This window comes from Channa argus, chromosome 15 (genome assembly GCF_033026475.1).
Source record: "Channa argus isolate prfri chromosome 15, Channa argus male v1.0, whole genome shotgun sequence".
Classification (NCBI taxonomy): Eukaryota; Metazoa; Chordata; class Actinopteri; order Anabantiformes; family Channidae; genus Channa; species Channa argus.
The window spans coordinates 4,660,677-4,686,178 of record NC_090211.1 but is presented as its reverse complement, the minus strand read 5'-3'; the positions used below and the strand labels follow the sequence as shown (position 1 = coordinate 4,686,178).

Sequence of the window (25,502 nt, the reverse complement as noted above, 5' to 3'; positions counted from 1 at the left end):
GATGACTGTGACATTCAAACTTTCACCGCACACAGATGCCCAAAAGATCCCTTTGCAGTCCTTTGTCTCGACAAAATGAATCATCTTTGTTGTCCACATCCTACACACCATCTGTGTATTGTTGACAGCAATGTTTGATCGATGTTCTCGTCAGCCAATGATTTCCACTGCGTGTGTCAACGCGGACTCAGGGGCAAATCATATACAAGAGAAGGCGGAGCTTTGCGCGAGAGGCCGGAATTACAGAGGAGAGACAGCAGCAGCCGATCTGTCAGCAGCATAGTCGGTGTTGTGTGGTACAGAGCAGCTGCAGCTGTGATTATGACTGAAAATAATGGAGAAAAATGGAAACATCACGGTTTGAGATTGTTGCGTACACATTCATGGATTTGGACTGGACGTAAAAGTACATCACATTTTTAATCCCACTGCAGAAGTCTGAATATTCTGGATCTATCGCAGTGAGGGTAGAGGAATCTCTGTCATCGCGGACTAAAAAAAGACAAGGGGGCCTGAAATTAGAGAGACATCGGTTGAAGTTGAGCTACGGGGCTGCGCTAGCTAAGTTAGCATTTATTTGCTGTGTCTTATTTTAATCATCTGGGAAGTCACCTTAAAGTAAGACGGCACTTGATTTAGCTATGTTCAGCGTGGCAAAACGTTACCAGTGACGCTGTCCTTAAATAATTTTTGTTTCACGTTCTTTGAGCAATTTTTACTATAACGTTAGCGGCAGCGGTAATAGCTAAGCTAGTTAGCTTTGACAGGGCTAGCTTGTTGTTTCAGTGCTAAGTTAAGCAGAAAGCCTCACTTATAAAGCAAGAAAAAGCCACACTCTCTTTAGGATTTGTAGTCGTTTGCATACTAGAAAACATCTCTGCGGCGATATCAGTCTAAAATGCAAAGTGGCAGTGGCCCTACAGCTTAGTATAAGTAACGTTAACATTACCTTAAAGGCAATAAGCATAAATGTTTGTCTCCTCTTTTGCCAGTAACAAACAGAGCTATCCCGTCCAGATACAGCTTGAGATGTATATAGATTATGATTTTTTTTACTCTCTGTCTTTGTTAATCTAAGAGAGATAAAGTATCTGGACTCAAGAAAGAACTCGTTTAAATTATGTTTACACACATTTTGTTTTAGCTGTCAGTCATTAGCTGGAAAAGCATTTCCAGTTGTTTACATATGGCAAGACTTGTTATTTTTTCCCACCTGTGATCAAAATTATTACTTTATTTACCTTTTAACGTTAGCAGTAAGGCTGTATTGTTTTTCCAAAGCTAATTTTTGCACCCACCTTGTTTTTCAAATAGAACATTCCTGTGCCACGGTTTTTGGTGATTCTCGGTCTGAGAATTATCTGCTCCGCACAACTTTGAAGACTGTTAAACAGGGAAAACAAGGATTCATCAACATACATTGCCTTTGTTTTGATTCAACTGAGGAGGATATCTCAAACGGGAGTTGGTTGGTTATCCTTTTTTTTTAAAGTTTTCAGTCACTAATCTTAAACCTCCATCACTCTGGGCTCCGATGTGAGACACCATGGGCAGCCAGGGCAGCCCAGTGAAAAGCTATGACTACCTGCTCAAGTTCCTCCTTGTCGGTGACAGCGATGTGGGCAAAGGAGAGATCCTGGACAGCCTTCAGGATGGATCAGCTGAGTCCCCTTATGCTTACAGTAGTGGTGAGTGACTCCTGTGATTTGTTATTGGGATCTGTTTCCTCAGCTTTGCCTGCTTCTGTTAATGAGCTTGTAATGTTGTGTCATGTTTGCCTTCTAAAAAAAACCCAAAAAATACTAGCTGTCATTTACTGTACGCATTCACATACACTAACGCTCATACCACTGAGCATTCACATGGAAGTGAGTCAGTCATGAGTGTATGTGCATTGTTGTGTGGTTGGTTAATAATGTACCTTGATAACCAATTGCTTTTCATGGCCTCGTAGTTTGACAAAAAGACAATAGGTTTTAGACCTACGTTATACAGATGTTGGTATTACATGTTGATTATTTTTAAGTCAACATCCTCTTCAGTATGATCGTGGTTCCTCCTTTTCTTTTAAACAGCTATGGTGGTGTCCAACTGTAAAAAAATAAGCAAAGCAGCGGGCTCAACTGTGGCATTATTCTTTGTTACTCGTAAATCTGTTTTAGGAGAGCTTTCCTCTCTATGCAAAGATATGGAGTGACTGAGAAAAACAGAATAGGGTTATCGTTTTGTATCAGTGGTATTTTTTCCATTAAAGTAGGTGTTTTCAGGATCACCAACACTTTTATCTGCTTTAAGGGAAGGCTGATGGAGTTATGCCCAGTCAGATGATCCCTCCCAGAGTGGAGCATCTCAGATCACCTGGCTCTCACTGCTCTTGCTCCAGGGCTGACAAATCTGATCACTGCCTGCTTCTACAGTACACTTCTGTCTATAGCTGCTGTAGACAAACAAATATTCCCATTTCCATCAAAAAGAAATTCTAGGAGAAGAGCACATATGACAGAAAGGAGAAAAAATAAAGAATGTTGTTGAGCATACTGGAGTTATATGTGCACTGTTTTTGCTTGTTCAATACAAATCTCACAGCTATTGCATTTTTACAAGGTATTGAAAAGAGTCCGGGCTTCTTTAAAGTGTTTTTTATTCAGTGATTCCCCCTAGTTGATAATCGGTTTGGATTTCTATATGACATTACATTCACAAATTAACTACTAATGGTAACAAACATTCCGTCTTTCTTGCATGTCATGTCTGGCCAATTACATCTTCAGTAACTAGAAGCATTAAATAACTGGCAGAAGTCAACTAAAGGAATTTTATAACATTTTTTGTCCTTTCGGCTTATCCCGTGCGTTCAGAGTCGCCACAGCGGAAATTGTATTTTTTAATTTGGTAACTTGGCTAAAACATGCAAAAGCTCTTTTATAACCTTTTAGTAGCTTAGGGCCTCCTTACAACCTCTTTTCTCACAGATGTAGGGAATAGTGACAGACTTCATTAGATGATGCTAGTAGAGGTTGTGTAAGATTTGTAAGTAACAGTAACAAGGTAAAAGAGTGCGCAGGAACGAAGTACACATGCTGCATGTTACACACATGCTGCATGTTACACACATGCTGCATGTTACACACATGCTGCATGTTACACACATGCTGCATGTTACACACATGCTGCATGTTACACACATGCTGCATGTTACACACATGCTGCATGTTACACACATGCTGCATGTTACACACATGCTGCATGTTACACACATGCTGCATGTTACACACATGCTGCATGTTACACACATGCTGCCCAACTAAACACTCGTCTCCATTTTAAACCATTGACATCCGAATCCACTGGTGAACTGTCTGTGTGATGGGGTTTACTCCATCAAACAGCCCTCACAAGGCAAATTGTCATAGATGAGTTTCTATAAATATTTAGTTTTTCTGTTGAAGATATTTTTCTCCTCCCCTTAGCAATGACAGCGTGTGTTCATGAAAAATCCATCAGTCAGCAGATTGACCCTTTTCCACTAGTGCTTATCTGATGAATTCTGCCAAAGGGTGATAGTGCCTGTTTGTTTGTTTCATCTCATCGTGTGTTGGCAAGTGTGACAGTTTTATTGAGTTAAATTCTCATGTTTTCACATTTTAATTTTAGAGCTAAGAAGATTAGTTGGTAAATCATAGATTCACTTAGGAATTATCTGCAATTATTGTCATTACCAGCTAATTGTCGAACTTATATTTAAGCAAAAATGTATCACATTCTCCATAAATAGCTCGAGAAATGTAAAGATTTGGTACTCTTATGTTCCTTAACTGAATTATTTTAGGTATTGGGCAAGGCTATAGTCATCATGTTGATTTATAATGAAAATAATCACTAGTTGTATACTTACAATAGAGGGATAAAGAATCACATTTGAAAACTGTTGAGAAAAAATAAAAAAAATACTACCCAGTTTTATACGGTGGAGTGTGGAGGTGACCTAAAGATGAATGGGCATCACCTCTGCTCTGAATTTTTTGAATACCAGGCCTTTGGTGAATCTCGTTCTCCAAAGACAAAGTCTCGGGTAAATTGTGAACCAGGACAGCTTCTAAGCAGTTACTAAAAGAGGAAGCCATCCTAATTGATGTGAGCAACATCAAAGGCTTTCAAACCACTTCATTAAATATAAAGAGCAGAGTGGAATGCAGCTGAACTGCTTTACCTGGGATGCTTGAGCAGAAAGAAGCTCTTCTATTGATTTCCATCCCTCTGCCAAGAGGGAGAGGGGTTAGCATAGAGGGATTGGGAATAATTTTGAGGAACCTAAAAATTTTAAGTGAAAATCCATTAGGAAAGGAAGACTTATTCTTATAGGATGACATTGTCCTCAACCTGTGATTGAGTCCTCATAGCAACAGTTAATGCGTCATACATTGTCTCAGTGAAAGATGTCTTTGTTACAATTGTGTTGTTTTTCATAATGTATATAATGTAAGTATATAGTTTTGCTTTGCTCAAACCATTAGTTGTTTGTTAAGTTATTGGTTGTCAGAACATTAATTATCATGTATCTCTATTTCTATCATTTTGGGGTTATAGGTTCAATCTATTGGACAGTTGGAATTGTCCACCATCGTCTAATACGTACATACAGATGCATACTGCACCTTAGCTGATACTTGCTCTCTTTCGAAGGGTGGCGTTGGTGTGTTGGGGGTTACAGATGATTAATTTTTTACACATGATTAATTTTTCACACTAAAGTTTTGAATTGACTGTTAATGGTAGCCATCAGGTAGCACCACCTAAGGGGCAGTGACGGCAATTAAAATGCAAAAGCGGCTTGAAAGGACAAATTTGAGTGCAGCTGCAAGACAAGTGAGATTCTTGAGTCTTTATTCATTCAGCACACACTAACTACCTAATTTTCCCCAGGGGTCTACCAGGCACAACAGGCCATGTCTGTGGCAGTGGACTGGCTGTTTTGACCGTAGCATGTCGATAGACAACAATTATGCATTGCTTGATGCAGGCCAGCTCACAGCTAATCCCCCTATACTGTCCTGCTGGAGGAGAGGGGGTTTAATGTGTGTTGGTAGGTAAATGAAAAACTGAACCTGGTCTAATCCTCCTGATAGATGCACAGACCACACACATATTTGAATATTAGCACAGAGCTTAGCTAAAATTGCAGCCTCACTGCAGTTAATTCAGATTTTCTGCACTAGGCAAACCATTTCCTCTGTTTTTGTTCTAATCTTATTTCTCCCTTTGCAGCCCTCTTTATGATATTTACACCTTGTGGATGGAACTATAATACTAAATTGTAATATATTTATATTTACTTTGACAGTTTTGGTTTCCTTTTTTACATTCCTACAACATACAGTCACATAATGAATAGTAATATCCAGTCCGATGGACTATCTGTCCACCGTCCACCCTCTTTATTAAACTCCCGCATAGATGCTTCACATTGGCGTTTTTCAGATCTTTGTTTTATAGATTTTTGCATGTTAACATTATAGAAAAATCATGAAACTGTTTTGTGCTACTCTTAGTTTGCACTCCTCATATTAATACATTTTTGCCAAACTTGCCATAGGAGACAAACCAATTGAGGTTTTTCACTGCACCAAGTCATATGAATTTTGTGTTTTTTGCTATACTGGACGTGTCAGTGAAAAGAATACAGTGCACTGTAGTATTTTCTGCTGTGTTATATGTCTTGTTCATGTGTTTGTGGTGGTGTGGAAATTGTTACTCGGTAGACTGCTGACTGGACCTTTGCCTTTGTTGCTTTTCTGACAAACGCTTGCTAAGTGATGGGGTTATGTCTGTGTTGTCTGGAAGTTGTCTCATCAAGATGCATTTCCAGTTATACAACCTAACTGTAGAGTCTATCTCAGTGTTTATACTACCTACCTAAAAGTTGAATTAGCCAACATTAGCTATAATTTTCATAAACCTAAACTAGTTTATGAGCAAAGTAATCCCATCCTCACTAACAAAATTCTTTTAGGTTAGCTAATTACTACCAGTGCACTTGCATATCAGTGGAAAGCTTCTTTATTTAGCTAGCTATAATATCAGTTTTACACTCCCTTTTTAGATATCTTCCTTTACCACTACTCAGCATTTAATTTTTTTAAAGTGCTAAACGTAAGGGAAAACATCCCAGTGGGAGAACAAACTTTAACACACTCAGAATAGGCTGCATTCCTTCTTCTAAATGGTAAAAGCAAACACAGTTAGGAATTGCTGACCCATATATTTTTCCTCCTGGCATGTTCACTGGCATCAGATTCATCAGACTACCCTGATTTTATTTTATTTTTTTATTATTTCAAACTCTTCATGCCTGAATCCAGAAGGAAAAGCCTACTGATCATTGATGCCCACCACTATTGCAAAGCAGGGTTGGCAAAAGATTTTGTATATACTGCATATTGTCATGACAGCCAGCAGCTACACAACAAATAACAACTTTCATAAAAGTACTTGTAAATTTTTAAGAGTTAAGAAGTCAGGTTAAGGCATCACAAGCAGCAAGCAAACTCTCAATTCGTCTATGTTTACACATTTGCCTCATGCATCAGAATCCTCTTTGGCTCAGCTCTACCTAACTATCCATCCACAAGTATGTTTTATTTACGTTGGTACATAAGAAGTACACAACAGCTCAAACATCATAACAACAGGACCATAGAATACATGGCATGACATGGTAGCCATACATCCAACATGCAAATACTGAGGTAAAAATGAAATCACATGGAAAAACATCCATTCTTGTTAGTTCAGTGGTGGCCTGAAGGCTAGAGAAGTGGGATTTTGACCAAAAAGAAACAATCAACACACTTCATGCAATCTTTGACTGCATGTATAAATGAAAATAATTGTGATTACAATATTGAATTGTATTGAAACTAAAGTTGACAGTGTACACCGTAAGCAAATTTTGATTGTTTGATTTCAAATCCAACGTTCGTGCTCTTCAGAGCTCATGTGATGAAAATCTGTCTCTGTTCAAATACTACTGGATTTAACTAGGTATCCCATTACCAGGTGTACTAAGACTTAGTCTTTAGTTCAGTGATAAAAACTTTATCTTCAAACATAGACACCATACCATAGAGTTAAAATCCACACCTCTTTGACACAGTCTCAACAAAATCTGAATATTATAAGCTTCCCACAGCTTTGAGCACATCACCAACGTCAGCCAACTCCCAGAATAGAAGCAGTACTTTTGAGCTAAGACATCAGAGACATCAGCGAAGCTATTGATTATCTTGGATATGTAAGTGAGCCCTGGCAACTAGAGGAAAGGAAGCACTTTGTATGAAGCCCTGCACTCACTCCAATTCAATTAGACAAGCCTGAGCTCAGCACTTTAACTCAGCAGCAGCTTTATGCTGCCTGGAAAATTGGAAGATATTGCTAATGTTGTTAGCCAGCAGCTGGTACCTGCCAGAGGCTGATGCATTCATGTTTAAGAGTCTGGGAACTGACTGTTTTGTGGCTCTGTTGTTAAACTTTTACCGTAATGCATTTTCCACTGGAGTCTTAATTCTAAAACTGTGTTTCTGATAGTTGTGAGTAAATAAGTGGTTGAATATTGGTGGTGCAAGAGTTTTTAAAATGTAAATAAGAAGTTGAAATTAATTTGTATGATTACACATGCACGCTTCTACGTAAATGCCCGACTTTCATGATATAATATCACTGTAGCACGAACCTTTTACATTGTCCATAGATTTTACCTAAAAGTCAATCGTCCCTAACGTTTTGTGAGTAGTGTATTTGAATCAGATCCATTATATTTTAGGTTTCCAACAAATAAAAGAAAGAATTCACCTTTCACATTTAATAAGAAAATAAAAATCTCATTGAAAAAGCATTTGGCTGGTTAGCATTTACTCATAAGGTGAGGCACATTTCAAAACATCTTCTACAAAATCACATAAAGCTTTGTATTATTTCTAAAACATGTTTTAGAGGTGGAAAACACTCATTAGGCAGTGATGCACCTGTTTGGCCTTGGGTGGTACCAGATTCAGTGAAAACCTCAGGAAACTGGTGAGCATAGTCAAGTGAACATGTTCAGACATGGAGCAGCAGGTGTAGAAGTCACACAGGTTTGTTGGAGATGAGTGAATCAACATGCCACAACAGTTCACTGAGATCCTGACAGTTGAACAGTAAACACAAGTGAAAGTTTACTACAGTACACTGCTTATGTTTGCAGAATGGAAACATGTGCACACTAAACACAGTGGTACAGAGAATTTAAGTTATTTGACCAAAGGAAATTAACTGTCTCCACAATCAAACTGAAAAAAATAGCATCATGACAGTTGTATGCTGTTTTCCTATAAACAAGCCAAACAGTTAATCACTGTAGCTCAGTGACTAGTTAAAAGCAGGAATGGGAAGGGACCCTGCCTAATTTTTACCCTTGGCAAAAACAAGTTGAAAAAGATTTGCACAATAAGCATTAATACATTCTGAATGAGCTAAAAGATCTCCATCATAACAGCTTTTGTTTTGCTCCCCTTAAATATATGGTTGTCACGTTTTAACAGCTAATCACAGTGCTCTGTAGCATGTAGGTAAATTTACACTTTAGTTCAGTTTAAGTGGTTCAAGTAGAGGAGTCTTTTTGCTGAGTACCACTTCTTTGCTGGCTGTGTTATTTGAATGTTGATTGAGGTTGGCCTTCATGTATCGATTTGTCTAATGCCAGTCTCTTTCTGCGCTCTCTCCCTCTCCCTGTCTCTCTCTAGGTATTGACTATAAAACCACCACCATTCTTCTGGATGGGAGGAGAGTGAAGCTGGAGCTTTGGTAAGTGCAGGCCACTGATAAATCTATGATTATGGTTATCTGTGCAAAAGGAAGAACTACTGTTGCTCTCTTTCTGCCATGTTCTGCTAAGTAGTTAAACATGTTTATTCCTCTCAGTTATAAAACTTGAGGCTGACATCTCCAAATTTGGAACTGAAATTCAGTCAAAAAGTTAAGCGTTTAAGTAGACAGGGCACTGCAGTTGCACTTCCTTCAGTTCATAGGTGTCGGCTGCTTCATTCATGTTTTACCATCAATGGCTTATTAAGCTGTTTAGGAACTAGTTTACATGTAACATTTCATATTCAGTTCTACAGCACCACCATCTTAACCTGGCACCTCTCACTCTTACTCTCCTTTTACCTTGTCTTCATTTAAAATTCCTGCTACAGGTTCCTCAACCATCCTAACCACACTTTATATTCTATCTTTTCAAAAGAAAATTTCAACCTAGCCTGTTTTAAACAAACTCACAGATTCTATTGGTGTAACCTTCAAAAGTCTCCTACAGCTTTCTAAATGAACATGATTTTTACATGAATCATATTTAACATCTCTGAGCCTAACCTGAGGCTAAGACAGGAAGTAGGCTCCATTCAGAAAGACAACTGCACCTCTTCGTTTATTTGAACGTGGTTCCAGTTTTAAGGTCGTCCAAAAAATAACCTTTACTTTTGCCAGAATGTAATGCAGCATCATTCTTCATAATTTTGACAGGTTGCGAAAGTTGTGTTTCAACTACAAACATTACCCCAATTGTTCCTTTTCTTTTGTTTTTCGCAAAAATAACAAAAACGGACACTAAATGAGCCACCAGATAAAAGATGTTGGAAGCATTTGAATCCACAAATGTTTTATGCACATGTGAAAACTTGAGTTCATGTGTACAAGCCTGCACATACCCATGCTTACATACGTATATATACATCTGTGAACTTATGTATACACGAATACTTGCAGACACATAAATGTATATGTATTTTTGCACTGACACTTGCATATGCACCTCCAAATTAGTGCTCTTGTAAACAATAGTACACACACACTGTTGAGTGATTTTAAAATTCTTTATTCCTTCCAAATAGAGTCTGGTAAAAATTCTAATATTTTTATTTGGCAGAGAGAAACATTGCCTGTCTATGTATTTGTGTACTGTGCTTTCAGAAAGTATTCAGACCCTTATTACTTTTTCTAACTTTGTTATGTTGCAGCCTGATACTACAGTTGGTTAAACTAGTTTCTTCTCATTAACGTACACTCAGGACACCATCTTCTGACACCTGTGCAGGTCTTTGTTATACAGTATAGCATTTATAGCATCTACCCAAAATGAAATCTTTACAAATAATCTTGAATCAGATTTGCATAGTTGTCCATCAAGACACTGCAGCACTAGACAAGGGCTGTTTGGTGGAAGTAATCCAAGAAATTCAACTCCTCTGGGGAGAAGCAAAGCCTTGTTTCCCCAAGGTAGAGAGAACTTAGATGCCCTGTAATGCAGAAATGTCTTTATTTTTGCTGCTTCCGTGTTTCCTCCTCTTTTATTTGCCTTAATGTTTCATTACTGTCTAAATATCATTGTTTGCTCTTGCTCACACTCCTTTTCTCTTTCTGTCTTACGACTCTCAGTTCTCTGTCTGAAGTGTAAATGCAATTGAAAAATTTAAAGGATAAAACTGATGTTTACATTGCCATCAAATAATACTGAAATCATCTATCCATCCATCCAGAATAGTCCTGACACCACCTAGTGGTTTTGATATAAAATAATTGCATGTTATTGCATTTTGAACAAATACACAATAATTCGCGTAATATAAAATATTTGATGTGGAAATTTTTAGGCCAATACTTTAACTTAATATTAAGTTTGTGTACACTTTTGTAAAAACTTTTATTCTGGTAAGACAAAATCCAAGCCAGTGTGAAAAGTAGTGCTACTTGTGTAAATACAGTTTTAATTATCTTTTTTAGGTTTTATTAATGTCTTCATGATTGCACAAAACATGTCTCAGGTCTTACACAAATACTAATGATTACTTTCATCTCATTAAGCCAGCCTCAGTCTTTGACTAATATAGTTTTTTGCAGATTTCTAAAGCATACTGCTTTTAAGGACCACATATTGGCCTGTCAGTTTTTTCCAGCATTAGTTAAAAATATGACCGTTATTTAATTGTTATTCATAAAGCCAATCCTGCTCTAGTGCTTTGTAATCCTTTGATTAGCAGGGACGTTATCTTGATTGTCAATATTAACACAAACACTGGATCTATTTGCTGGGCTGTCACTACTCTTTGCATTTATATTCAGACTGGAAAGAAATGCAAGCCATTCTCAAACAAAACTAGTTTCCAGATAAACCAGAGAAAGGAAACTGGCTTTGAAGATGTAGAGACCTTGTTTGCTCTTGCATTTATACCATCTATTTTAACACACAAGGTTGCGGTTTTGAGAGTCATCAGCTCCCAACATTGTTTAATAATCAGTTATTCATTTTAAAAGCCAGGAAGGTTTTTAGTTCATTATTTTGCCTCTAGACTTTAAATCCTGCTACTTTTGTAAAAAAGAAAATTCACAAATGTGACTGTTAAGCGGGCTGTGTACCATTTTCATTTCTATTAGGGACACATCAGGCCAAGGGAGGTTCTGCACCATCTTTCGCTCTTATTCACGGGGGGCTCAGGTGAGAAACGAAATGAGAAACAACTGTACAGTGGTTGTTGTCCACACTTGTATTAAATATACAAAACAGTTAAATATTGTAAGTTTCTCTTCCGTTTGCTTTGTACTGGTCAAAAGCAAATTTACAGTGTTGAAAACTAGCTGTTGATTTAGTTTCTGTGTTTGTGTCTCTTCAGGGGATCCTGCTAGTGTATGACATCACTAACCGGTGGTCATTTGATGGCATTGACAGGTGGATCAGAGAGATTGATGAGGTGAGTCTCAATTCCCTTTCAGACATGAACTCTAGAAAATGTCAGGAGGCTCAGGTCCTGACATTTTCTAAAGTTTCCCTTTCAGACATGTCACCAACATCGGAAGATAGTGTGTGTGATGCGTTGTCACTTGCGAAGAAATACTCTGACTAACTGGGCAAGGGGTGGTGCTTAGGCCCTTCAAGCAGGGGGCAAAACATGACGCAAATACAAAACTGTGAAGCAACAGTGTTTTCCTTCCGGCACATGAGAGATGGCGAACGTGACCACTCACCAGTAATGTTGGCTTTTGTTACATGGATATCAATAGTAAATGTATTTAGATGTATCTGCAGTATTAACCAATAACAAAACAGTATAAGGGAAAGATGAAAAGAGAAAGTATTTGCCCGGTTTCGTGGCAGCAGCCTCATGGTGACACTCATGGTGAATCTATTTACAAATGAGCTTGATTGGAGATAATCCAGGCTTCGCACTAGGGAGCTGGCTGGGTAAAGTCTGGGTAATGTCAGAGCCAACAGACTTGGGCATTTTTTTCTTTCACACATACGCCCACCCAAGTGAGGGCTTACCTGCTCCAGGTCCAGGTTTAAAATCTAAAATTAGCCTGCTCATTAAACAATCTGACCACTGAAAAAAGTAAATGTTTCCAGTGGTCGAGACTTCTGTAAACAGTTCAGTATTTGTCACGTAAATCCTGGGTTCAAAGGTCCCAAACAGATAATTTACCGCTGCAATAGCAATGGCAAGTAAGTAGCTTTAGTTTGGTACATTAGGATGTTCTGGATAACGGATGTCAATCTTTGTGAAACCTAACAAAGCCGGACTAATTCGGTTTGCAATTATAAGACATTGGTTGCTTCATTATTATTGGGGCAGAGCATGCGAGAAATTCTCAAATCTTATGGGATTTGTAAGATCGTCCAGTTGTCAGGTGTGTGCACCTTCCAGACGGCCAGAGACTAGAAATCTGTCACAGTACAGTGTTTAAGTTTGAACTTCTTTTAGCTGTGCAGTGGATTGATTGAAGAAGATTTTACTGTTCAGCAAGTCATTCTAGAAGCACAGCACACATAATTTAGTACTTGTACTGCTTTTACTCAGTCTGGAAACAACTGGTATTGGGACGTCCCTGAAAACTTAACGTTCAGAGTTTGGGCTGTAAATTCTGCTCAAATGTTTCGCTTTAACAGTGAATTGACATTGAGTTTTCTCTGGAAAAAGTGTTACTTTTGTCAGGTTTTCATGCCTTCTCCAGTCCTTGAGGTTCCTGATGGACTGGACACATGATTGATAGAAAGTTATGTCCTCAGACAGCCCTGGTTCCCTGAATGGGCATGTGAAAAAAGGTAAACTAGCGGTTTGTATTGTTTATACAAACACTTTTAATACTCCTCAGGTAAAGCACTAGAACGTGTTCATGTCTGGATCACCAGTTGTAATATTAATAAAAACATTCTGTAGTGTGGATAGAAATCTATCAGAGGGCAAGTAGGTACCATAAAAACCATGCCGATCCCTAATATTTGGCTTTTAACTTTGCCAGTTAAAAAATGCTGCTGTCTGTGAGATGGAACAAAGGGTCAGTAATGTGCAACCTGTGTATGTGAGTGCGCACAGACCACTCACATCATGTCCTTCCTTACAAAGAGGATGTCCGCTCTGAGTGTGTTGATATTGTATTTTGGGACTGTGGAATGTATGTTTCATTTTGGTCTTTCCTGCTCTAGTTCCACAGATGTGCACTGACTAGCCACTTGTTAAGAAGGGATAATGAATTAGAGATGGAGGAAAGGAAGATCTCTGTGTGTTGAAAACAGATGTAAAGCATAGACCATTTGCAGACAAACTTTTCTAAATTTTTTTTGTTCATCAATGAATTATGTGAACTGAACTCCATGAAACTCTTTGCTGCTGCCAATACAAGACTGACCTCAGTGGAGAGACTCTGAGCATGAAAAGGCAACAGAGAGGAAACTCTGAAGAGAGGCCGATGAGTGCTGACAATAAGGAGGAGTGAAGGAGAAGACGGAGGAGTGAGGTCACCCTCTCATTGCCATCATGTTTCATTCATTTAGTCAGAACAGATGGGGATGCATTAGAGAAGCTGAGTAGCAGGAGAAGATAAATTCTGCCAACACCAGCTTGTTGAATTAATAACTAGCCTTCTGTGGTCACTTAGTATGAATAAAATCTCATTTGGTGTCTTTCTTTGTTGAGTGCTTTAATCAACAGATTTTCTGCTTCTCATGCAAAAACAACTAGAACAACTGTTTATTTATGTATTTTGTATATTATTGAACAGGGTACCAACAGAACACATTGAACATTTGGTCCATATATACAGCCATCTTTTATAGGCCACTCTGTCTTGTTTGTTTGTTTGTTGTTGTGTCTCTTCCCAGCATGCACCAGGTGTGCCGCGAATCCTCGTAGGCAACCGGCTACATTTGGCCTTCAAGCGGCAAGTTCCCACTGAGCAGGCGAGGGCGTATGCGGAGAAAAATGGTATGACTTTCTTTGAGGTGAGCCCTCTGTGCAACTTCAATGTCATCGAGTCCTTCACGGAGCTGTCCCGCATTGTCTTGATGAGACATGGCATGGAGAAGTTCTGGAGGCCCAACAGAGGTGAGTCAACCAAGGCATAGCATGTCAAACTACTGTAGTTAGTTACAGCCTGAAGTCCAGTCACTCAAAGGTTGGCTTGGTCATTTGGGACTTGTATTTGATTACCAGCACACATTTGTGTGTGAAATTTTATTAAAATTAAAAGACAAATTATTTATTTTTGTTTCAGTCAAATTTTATTATATACACAACAAGACTGTCCACACAGTTCTCTTCCTGGTCTGGTATCCAAATTTCAGACTGTGTTCACTCTGATGTTGCCCAAACTGAAATCTGAGTCTTTGCCACGTTTCTATCTACTTCAGAGACACCGTATTAAGGATGGTTGTGCTTTATGAATGATCGCTAGAAACCAGAAAGTCACAAGCACTGTTGTTAACTTCATCTCCTTTTTCCTCCCCTGCAGTGTTTAGCCTCCAGGACCTCTGCTGCAGAGCCATTGTGTCATGCACGCCAGTCCATCTCATCGACAAGTTGCCGCTGCCCGTCGCCATAAAGTCACACCTCAAATCCTTCTCCATGGCCAATGGCATGAACGCCGTCATGATGCATGGACGCTCCTACTCACTGGCTAACCCAGCCGGTGGTGGCAAAGGCAACAGCCTGAAGCGCTCAAAATCCATCCGTCCACCACAGAGCCCACCACAGAACTGTACCCGAAATAACTGTAAAATCTCCTAATTAACGGCATCCTTGGAAGAGTCTGTGAAAGACTAAGTGACTGCATGGGATCAAAAAATGAATGTTGTTAGTTGGAGGAACTGTGCTCACCCCTGAACCTGAAGAGCTTAAAAGCAGGAATGACGGATAAAGGGATAATTGAGGGCCACCTCCCACTGTCATGAATATGAAATACTTTCTAAAGGAGAATTGGGAGGTTGGTTTAATGGTGCCTCAGGATATCAGAATAGCTACAAACATTTTGGTCTCCACATACCTGATTATCACTACATCTAACAGCTACAATAAGATTTAAAAAAAATACTTTGGATTCACTCCTGTCTGCTGGAGTGTGAAACTACATGTACAGAAATCTCTGACCAACTTATATTTAGTCACTCTACATGGAGCACAACGCTCGTCGCATCTGTGCGTCGCACATATCACCTCAAGGTCAATTCTTTTTGCTTATATATTGCACATTTTATTCTTTGTTTCTTCTGTCTCTGGTTATAAATCCACCTTTTCTGTCCACACCTCAATTTATTTGCTATTTACTGACCAAAAAGCTAATAATGAAGATACTAGTAACCGGTCAGTCCTTTTATTGATAATTTTTTGTCCTTTGCTGGTTGTTGGAACACTCATTGTGCTTTTGAAGCGTAAGTGTTTATTTTATTTTTTTTTATCTACAGGCAGGGCTTGCTGAAGTTAAATCATGTGACAAAACCAGTCAAGGTCCTAGTGTGATGTTGTTGAAGGGGAGGTTTTCAGAAAAACCTAAAAAGGTCCAGCTTGAGGTTTGTGGATTTTACAAACAAACGTGAATTTCGATTGAACCTGAAGGCATCTAACAAAAAACAGCCTGTTAAAGAGCTCTATAGCTTTTAAGAACTTTGTTTTTAGACTTGATGCCAATTGAAGAATTCTATGGTTGCAGGCAAAGAATGATGTGGAAGTCAGTGCTTCCTGCTTCTTTCCCTTTCTTTTTTCCCTGTTCTCAGTTAAACGTTTAGGAACTCCTACTCTTTCTGTTGTCAGATTTCATACCGCGTCTTTCATTCGAAACCTTCTACATTCAGCAGAAACATGTCTCTGCTTATCTTATGGTTTGTCCCAAAACATTCACACACAAACATCAGCCCACGCTAATTTTATATCATTCTACGATATTGATGATTATACGATGATTGCACATTTATGTGTTTCATCTTTTTTTGGTTGTGATACTCCACCCAAAATCTATATGAGTTTCCTACTGTGTGCTTAGTAGCTTGATTATATAAATACTGTGTTCAGTCGCAATATTGCTGGCAGTACACTTTCATGGTGCACAGTTGGTCACATGGCCTACAGTTTATGATGGAAACAAAAGGCTGAATAATCCAAGTCAGAAAAAAAAACACAAATTTTAATAATCAGTTTGTCTTTGAGTCATTTTTACTTTTTTGCTACTTTTTCTCATTTTGTATAATTGTAACTATGTTATAAGTGAATTTCTACCGTGCACTTGGAAATAGCACAGCTTTCCATTTTCCAGCAGATTTTAACTAAAGTAGAACAACATTTTAAGTTTTAAACATCTGTAACGCAATAATTGATAATGTTTTTTCACCTCTCATTGAACTTGTAGGTGTACAACATTTGATTTAGTCTAACCAGCCTTTTAGGAATATGCTGTAACCAACATTAGTCTAAACTGACCTGAGCTGCTTTTCATCCTAGAGAAGAACAGCCTACAAATGAATTCAAAAAGCCTTGATTTTTGGTGGAGTATCAAAGTATCATAACATTCATTTCACTGAGTCTGGATCCCTTGGGGAGAGGAAGCACATATATGAGGTTGTCTCAAAAGTGTAGCTCCAGGTCTTGGTCTGTCCTCAGATGATGGCTCATGGTATAATGAATGAAGTTTTTAGGTAAACTGAAACACTTACTGTGTTGATCGTAAACACTGACCCATGTCTAGCACTTCTCTCGGAATGCTGCTCACTTCTCTGAGAGAACCAAACTGGTGATTTTGCATGTTAGAGCACATTCATTGAACTTAGTTAAGCCGTCCGTCAGCTATTGATTTTCTGAGTAAAACATAAAAAACACCAAAGGGGTCAGTTCTACACTGCATCATTATAACAGTTTTTAACCTTTGAAACATTTGCTGGTTGGCTCCTGTGCCTGGTTTTGTCCTGAAGTGGACTCAAAATATGTATTTGAAGATAAAGCTGGAATTAATAAACATGTATTGTTTGGAATAACATAAGATAAAGCTAAAGAGGAACAAGATATCACATTTTAATCTACATTTGTTTGTCTTTTGGTCCTCATAGAATTTGTTGACAAGGAAAGAAAAACATCTATCATCACCAGACTTACCTTTTAAATGTGAGCATATTTTTATCTTGAGAGAACAGTGTGATTAAGTTAGTATCATCAATAAACAGTTAGGCATAAAAATGGTGAGCGAGTTCATGTTCTCACCACTTGATGCATTTGGGTCGAGTGGGAAAAACGGCAGTTACATGTAAATATTATTGAACAACAATAGAACAATCTGCTGTTTTGTTGTTGTCCCTGACTCGGTTTGTGTAAGAAAGCAGGATCAGACTGAACCAGCATTCGTCTTGTGTTGACATGAGCTTAAGCATGTGAAATCTTCCGAGTCGCTGCTTTTCAACCGTCAAAACTGCACTGACTGGATCTCCCACAGGAGTGAATGCAGCTTGTCTTCCCCTCACTCCCTCTGATCTGCACCTCCGCCTCCGCATGCTGTCCCATGATTCATAGCTGCTGAATAATAGATGCTCTTTTCATATATCTCTGGAGGGCTTCATCAGTACGCCCCGGCTTCATCTCTCCATGCTGCTTTTTCATCCTGCACATAGGAAGCTCTGCACCCTGTGTGGTTTGTTTCTTAGGAGTCCTCCGCAGCATCTGTCTCATTCCCCTCCTATGTAATGTAAAGAATGGGATTAGCAGCAGGTTTTTGTTTTCATACCACATTTTGCTTTATTTTTTGTTGCTTCTCCTCTGGTATTTTGTAGGAATGTCCCCCTAAATCTTGTCCATTCCATTCAGCTCAGTGTTTGTCTGTCTTAGGGGACTATCCCAGCTGTCTCAGTCATTTTTGACTCCAGAGTTGAAGACTCACGCAGTGAATCGTCCCAGCTTTAGGCAAGATTTATACTCATCCAAAATCAGATTACTGCAGCATTAAAGCTCCATAACTGGGTTTTTTTAAGCTGTTGCCCATTTACTGTACATCTGAGGTTCTCAACTTTCTGGGCTTATGTCCCTTAGAGCAGAGATGTGTTCACTTGCACCTTTTGATTGCTTGTTGCAACCTACGGAGAGCAGTTGAATTAAACAAAGAATATTCGGTGTTCAGTTCTTTATTTTATAAATTAACCATATTTTCAACAAGCCCCATAAAGACAAAATCTACCATGACTTACCCTCTACTCGTGTTTAGTATCTTTAAGTCTGCAACCTGGATTAGTTTGTTCATCTGTAAAAAAGACCTGTAGTCCAAAATTTATTTAAAGCACATCAGCCAGACATATTTCTTTATTACAAACCCTACGGTTGAGATTGTTTCAAACTTTTTGGAAATACAGGTTATTTAGAATTTAGAAAATGACCTAAGTAAAGCTTTTAAAGTCTCTTTTTGTTTTGTTTGTTTTAAGTAAATAATTGTATTTAAGTAAAAAGAAAAACAACTCCCAAAACAATTCCTATTTTTTTAGGGGCCTTCATTTTAACTTCATGACCAAACAAAACATGATGTGGATTATCTCAATGTGTGATTTCCAACAATTTAGCTTGTGACTACTTAAAATGAATCATCATTTTAATTTCAAAACTAAAAAACATTGTGTAACATAGATAACCTCTTTATGTATCTTGTACCCCATCAGATATAACCGGAGGAACGAATCCTCAACCTGAGAACCTCTGATCTAAAATTAATAATTTTTCAGATTTTTAAAAATAAATTCAAAACTATTGTCGCCTGGAAGGTAGAATAACAATAACACATTGACTAAAGCACCACATAGGTGGGAAAACATGTATTGTTCTGAGATTTGCAGTAAATGTGTTAACAGCTGTAAAAACACTACCTGGATCCTTTTGAGACTGAAAGTACCAGAGAACCTTTTTATTCTTGTGTCACAGTGTAAATGGCTGAAACAAATGTGCTGACACACATAAACCTGTATGTTGTGCAAGCACTTGTTGTTTTGCCACCAGTGTTTTAACAAGAAAGGCGCTATTCTGTATAATTGAGTGTGAGCTTGTTGCCAAAATTTTAGCAGATGTCTCTCTCTCTGGAATGAACAGGAAAAGGCTTTTCTTGTCATTATTGTCGTCATTGCTAAATCACGGAGCATATTAATCCTCACTGGTTGTAACTTTGTATTATATTGTGCATCTAGCGCATTTGTATTATAACTCAGCTATTCTCCACATCTTCCTTTATTTTTGTGTTGACTTCCTCTGTGATTGTTGACACTTTGCAAAATTTGTTTGTCATAAACTGAGTTTTCACTTTGGGTTTAATTTTGAAAAGGGTGGAAAAGTTTGTGTAGAATAGTGGGAGGTTGGATTCAGGACCCTTCAGGGATGCCCTCTGATATTGCCTGTTGTTGAAGTGTTGTGATAATGATGAAGACACTGAGGGGGGGAAAAAAGCACCTGTACAACACTATTCTTGTTTTGGCTAAAGCTGCTGAGCAATCTGAAGTGTGTGAGTGAGTGTGTGTGTGTGTGTGTGTGGTGGGGAGGGAGGGTGAGAGAATGTTCTTCAAACACCAAGCTGAACATTTTCGTCTTGTTTTTTTTTTTTTTTTTTTTTTAGTTTTGTTTTTTTAAATTATTGATTGTTGTTATTGATTGAAAATAATGACTTTTTCACAATAAAACTGTTGAATGTTGGAGTCTAATGTCTCTTCTTATTTTTCTTTAGTTATTTTATTTTATACATGTATAAGATTTGTTTTGATATTACAAAATATAACTTCACCTACAACATATACACTGGGTACAACGAATTCACAACCACTACAACAATTCCATTATTAACTTATTATTTACTGTAAATGAAACCATACAGTGCCTATAAAAACGTTTCAGCCCCATTGCAAGTTTCCAAGTTTTTCATGTTTTTACACTTAATCGTGACTGATTTAATTTGGCTTGTTCTTTACCAAAAAAAATTTCAGTATTGCACACTTTAAAGTAACTCACCTAAACCAACACTTGTGTTTCGTAATGGTTTTAAAAGTCATGAGTAGTTAAACATATCACCTGAGTGCTATGGGTGTGTTTTAAAGGATTGTAGTATAAATACAACTGTATCTGGAAGATGCAGTATTCTGGCAAAAAAAAAATGCACATTGAGGACAAATCCAGCCAACTCAGACAGCACTGAAGTAGAAATTTATTTAGGTCATCGAACTTCTCAAAAAGCAAAAATGATGCTAGTGAGGGAGGCCACCAAGATACTGTGCCTGTATGAACCTGAACCTCAACCTGAACTTTGGTTCTTCACCAAAGTTTAATTGGAGAGTTTTAAAGATAAATCTAATCCACTGTCAGTCCACTGAAAGTTTTATAGTATGATGGGACTTTCTGACCATTAGACTAGAGGCTACGACTGGTGATGACCTTGGACAATAATTGTTGGTGTGATTTCATTAAGCAAAGGCTGCCATCTACTGGAACATCCCCATAAGCACATCACATCACCATGTAGACAGAAATAAAACTCAAAAGACTGGTATTGCTAAAATTAAAACTAGACAATTAAATGCCAATACAATCAAATGTCTTAATGTTTGCTCACATTCAGGCTAAGGATGGATCTGTATTCCTATAATCGGCAGCAAACATTCCTCTTTAAAAAAAAAAGAATCAGCACAGAAGACACTATGAATGGGTTTGCTATCAGATGTATCCTGTTTAAATGTCTTTAGTATTTTCAGAAACAATGTGGATTTTAAGTTTTGGTGTCTTATAAGACAACAGGTCTTGATGTTTTACATACAATTTAAAGGTTCATTTTTAGTGTAATTTCACTATAAGTATATATATTAGTATAGAATAAGGGAAAGAAACACAAAAACTATGAAACAGGACTGAACAGCTAGAACAGCAGCAATATCAGTAACAATCATCCCTTTTTAATATATCCCCTTAGAATCTTTACATTTTAAATTAAAACTGCTAAAGCAATCTGTAGAAATGTCGCTCTTATTTTGAAAATAATTACCCCTGACCGGATACTATCGCTGCCCCCTCAACACAAGCGCGAACTTGCCGTCGATCCAGCTTTGGCTGTTGACCTGTCGTTTTCAACGAGAGTAACAGCGTGTGAAGTCAAATCCCTGTCAGCTATTGGCCTGTTAACGCAGCCGTATCATGTCCAGCATCCAGCTGCTCAGAGTGCTGGTCAACGAGCGGCTCTCCACGGCTGCTGAGGAGATCTTCGAGGCGGTGAAAAAAACCATCGCGGGCTACGAGGAGGAGCTCCTGCTCTCCAAACGTGAGATCCGCCGGCAGCGTAGGAGGCTGCAAACAGTTGCAAAACCTGAAATAAAGATAAACAAAAACTCAGGTTTGTGAATAACTGCGATGCGAGGGTGGCGTCGCTCTGAGCATTGGCCGCAGCGCTGTCATCCTGAACCCGTCAAAATCCACTTTAGCTCTAATGGGGGAATTTTAGTGATGTTAATAGTATGTAGCTAATCAAACCAATCCACACAGAAATTAAGTTTTAGCAAGATGTGCCGAATATTAAAGCAGTGTCATTATCACCTTAACATGCCTCAAATTAACCCATTCATGTGTTTACCCGTAAAATGACAGCACCAAGACGCTACACTCCATAGATACGTCTCTACATTTAATGTTTGGCTGTTTATCTAAAATGTTTATATCTGATAAGCTACAGTTAAAGATATATTGATGCTTGCAAAGGTTTAGTCACGTTCAAATAAACTTCGAATATAAAGCAGAAACTTCAATGAAAGACCACTTTCAGAGAGAAGTGGTGTTTGCCTTGTGCGAGTTTAGAAAAAATATTTAAAAAAAACCCTATGGGTGTAATAAGTAGCTATTATAAACCTTTATATTAGCAAAAGTAATATTGGAGCTAGTTAGCCTGTGTGTGGTATAACTTTATGATATTTTATAGCCCAGATACCTGTTTATGTAAATACATAAGAAGCCTGTGTTCTTTGTACAACTAACATTTTAATTAATATCCTGTTGCACAAAGCTGTACAGGTTGAACTCGAAAAAAATATGTAATAATAATAACAATACATTTTATTTATATACAGTGATTTCTAAGATCCAGGGGGATTCACAATTCCCACCGATTGTCTCTGATTTTCTTTTATACATTATACATAATCTCTTTATAGAACCTATTTGCTGTATTTTCATTATTCTACAGTATTTATCTCCTACCCACTGGTTCTGCAACATAGTTTTTATAGGAATAATTGAAACTTCTTGTTTTTTTCCTGCAGACCAACCGGCTTTGTCTGTCTGGGATGAGGACTTCCCCTCTGATCAACAGCAGCCAAAGGTGCATGGTGAGCACCAGGGCAACAAGGAGCCTCGACAGACTGAGAAGAATCAGGAAGTGCTCCCTAGCAGCCAGGAAGAGGAGCAGCTTCAGGAGCTGGAGGAAGATGACACCATAATCTTCACTCCTCCATATGTGAAGAATGAGCTTGACCAGCTGCAGTCCAGTTATCAGAGTACTAAAGGAGGAGGAGATCCTCTGCCGAGCACATCAGCCAAACAGGACCAGACAAAGGTTGAGGGTGATGATGGGGCTTCCATGAGCTCTTCTGAACCTGAATGTGACAACAGTGACGAAGAGTGGAGGGGCAGCGTAGGATCTCAGAGCGATGACAGTGACAGTGAGGGCAAGTGGAAGAAAAAGAAAAAGAAGAGGCCTTGTCTGCCAATGGCCCCAAAACTGCATCCAACCAAAAACTCAAAATCGCGAATCTGCTGTAAAGTCTGTGGGAAAGGCTTCCACGCTAATGTCTCTTTAGTGAATCACATGGAAGTTCACCCTAAGGATGTCTGTGGCGTCTGTGGGGATCGATTTGAGAATGAAGAGAGCTTTAAAGTTCACCTGAAAAAACATGTGAAAGCTGAAATATGCAGCATTTGTGGAAAATGTTTTGGAGCCTCCAGCTCTTTGGAAACACACATGAGGATCCACACGGGGGAGAAGCCATTTAACTGCAGCGAATGTGGAAAATCCTTCAACTGTCGCCACAACATGATGCGACACATCAGGATACACACAGGTGAAAAGCCGTATCCCTGCACTGTCTGCGGCAAATGCTTTAATGACTACTCAACACTGAAAAGGCACTTGATGGTTCATGTCCACAAGAAGAACCTCAAGCCCAAGAAAACTTCTGCAAATGACAGTGAAATCAGTAGTTGCATTGAGAAGCAGATAAAGACATCATCAACTAAAAAGCAGCAGACTCGAACCATATGTGAAGTGTGTGGGAAAATGTTCCACTCCATGGTTTCTCTGGTGAATCACGCCAAAAGTCATGCTGCAGACCTGTGCGGCGTTTGTGGGATGCATTTCGATTCAGAGGAGAGTTTAAAACTTCACCTGAAAACTCACAAAAACGGGAAGATTTGTGAAGTGTGTGGTAAGTGTTTTGACAGTCAGGGAAACCTGGAAATGCACATGAGGATCCACACGGGCGAGAAACCGTTTCTCTGCAGCGAGTGTGGTAAATCCTTTAACTGCAGACACAACATGATGCGCCACATTAGGACACACACAGGAGAGAAACCCTACCTGTGTAACGTCTGCGGGCGATGTTTCAGCGACCACTCCACTCTGAAGCAGCACAGCAGCACTCACACTGGGGAGAAACCACACCAGTGTGAGGTTTGTGGTAAAGGTTTTCACAGAAAGACGTATGTCCGACTCCACATGAAGAGCCACACAACTGAAAAATGACAGCTCTGTAAACTGTGTTGTGTGTACAAAAAGGCTTTTTTATTTAAAGTGCCAATTTGTCTTTTTCATTGCGAACGTTTTGGGTATCATAGCATGAAAAGCACAGATTTAATGCACTTGAATTTCTGTTAGGTGAGTGAGACCTGATGTGCTTTTCCTGATATGTTCCTCAAAAGAGTTTCTGTGAAATCAAGGAGCTGGTAAATAACTAGGATAAGTCTGAAATATGCAGAAATATAAACTCAATATAATAAAACTAGAGATACACTATGGAGCTTATTGTGAGTAGACTTTGGTGACAGAGCTAAACTTTACATATAAGTAAAGACAAGCAATATTCTGTATTTTTATTATTGCCAAAGAATCCCATGTAAAGACCCAAACTTAAAATGAGTCACTTTGTTTATCAGCAGTATCAGATTTCCTTTTTCAGGTCGAAGCCAATTGTTCACTGAAGATATATTTTTGACAGCATTTTTTTAAATGTAAAAAGCTTTAACATAGTTTTTTTTAAAGCTTCAGTAATTTAATACAATAACAAAATATTTTAGTGGTGGATTAATTCACCTTTGAGTATATAGGACAGCAGGATGAAACACAAGCTGACATAAAAAAAACCTACGAGGTTTGTGTTCAAGGTACAAACAGAACATTTTATGTGCCACAGTGAGGCTCACTGATTTGTTTTTAATCGTTTTTGGAAAACTATTGAGCTGCACAGTACAGCACAGAGGAATGAGACACACTCAATACTCAAAAACGTGATAGCCAGGACTTTTCATGGGAAATAATTGTTTTATTTTAATAATCCCGCTCTTTTGCACAGCACATACATAGGTCATATTTTTGTAATGTTTTCAATTCATAAATATTTTACTTTAAACCTTTATCTATTGTACTCTGTTGTTATTTTATATACTATATTAGTTTTCAAGCACTTTTATTGTTACAAGATTAACATTTCTTGGCTGCATCATATTTCATCCCATACCTTTGCTGCGTTCTCACAAATATACGTTATAGATCAACGGCTTTCAGCTTGTCCCTTTAACTTGTACTGCATTTTGATTTATCAAGAGTTTTACTGGATGCACTTCGTGCCACCACCCCACACATTTTATCTGGGCTTGGAACTGGCACCTGATGGGTTGGGATTTGAACCCAGTCCCTGATGGGTTCCAGTTCTGCATCCCAAACAAATGCTCTACCACTGAGCCACCAGCTATCAGAGATTTGCTTTACACCGTTACTCTTTTCTGCAGCAACAAAGGAGTTCGCTTACTGAGCACTAAAATTACTTTAGTGGTCAGTATTAAGACACACACAGGCTCCTGCAATCACTCTGATAATGTACATCTGTGTGAGTAATGTAAAGTCGCAGTGTGGCTATGACAGATGGAGAGATATGGTAAGTATTACTTTTTACC

At 38.5% G+C, this 25,502-nt stretch overlaps 2 protein-coding genes across 3 annotated transcripts; both read left to right on the top strand.

Moving 5' to 3' along the window:
• The first annotated feature begins 227 nt into the window (after positions 1-227).
• LOC137100543 (ras-related protein Rab-40C) lies at positions 228-19,431 on the top strand. Its single transcript, XM_067478421.1, has 6 exons — positions 228-1,688; positions 8,778-8,838; positions 11,464-11,524; positions 11,700-11,777; positions 14,183-14,405; positions 14,812-19,431. The coding sequence occupies exons 1-6, from the start codon at positions 1,547-1,549 to the stop codon at positions 15,084-15,086; spliced, it is 840 nt and encodes a 279-aa protein (XP_067334522.1). The 5' UTR covers positions 228-1,546; the 3' UTR covers positions 15,087-19,431.
• Positions 19,432-20,447: 1,016 nt separating this feature from the next.
• LOC137100542 (zinc finger protein 883-like) lies at positions 20,448-24,964 on the top strand. 2 transcript variants are annotated; one of them, XM_067478420.1, is made up of 2 exons: positions 20,448-21,606; positions 22,598-24,964. In XM_067478420.1, the coding sequence occupies exons 1-2, from the start codon at positions 21,483-21,485 to the stop codon at positions 24,073-24,075; spliced, it is 1,602 nt and encodes a 533-aa protein (XP_067334521.1). In that variant the 5' UTR covers positions 20,448-21,482; the 3' UTR covers positions 24,076-24,964. The 2 variants fall into 2 exon arrangements, with proteins under 2 accessions (XP_067334521.1, XP_067334520.1); XM_067478419.1 differs by having other exon boundaries at positions 20,451-21,678.
• Positions 24,965-25,502: the final 538 nt, after the last annotated feature.

Bases quoted from the DNA above. Each gene is read 5' to 3' on its own strand.
- LOC137100543 (XM_067478421.1), top strand. From the start codon at position 1,547: ATGGGCAGCCAGGGCAGCCCAGTGAAAAGCTATGACTACCTGCTCAAG. The intron at 1,689-8,777 runs GTGAGTGACTCC...GTCTCTCTCTAG, and splicing joins CCCTTATGCTTACAGTAGTG to GTATTGACTATAAAACCACC. The intron at 11,778-14,182 runs GTGAGTCTCAAT...GTCTCTTCCCAG, and splicing joins GGATCAGAGAGATTGATGAG to CATGCACCAGGTGTGCCGCG.
- LOC137100542 (XM_067478419.1), top strand. From the start codon at position 21,483: ATGTCCAGCATCCAGCTGCTCAGAGTGCTGGTCAACGAGCGGCTCTCC. The intron at 21,679-22,597 runs GTTTGTGAATAA...TTTTTCCTGCAG, and splicing joins AAAGATAAACAAAAACTCAG to ACCAACCGGCTTTGTCTGTC.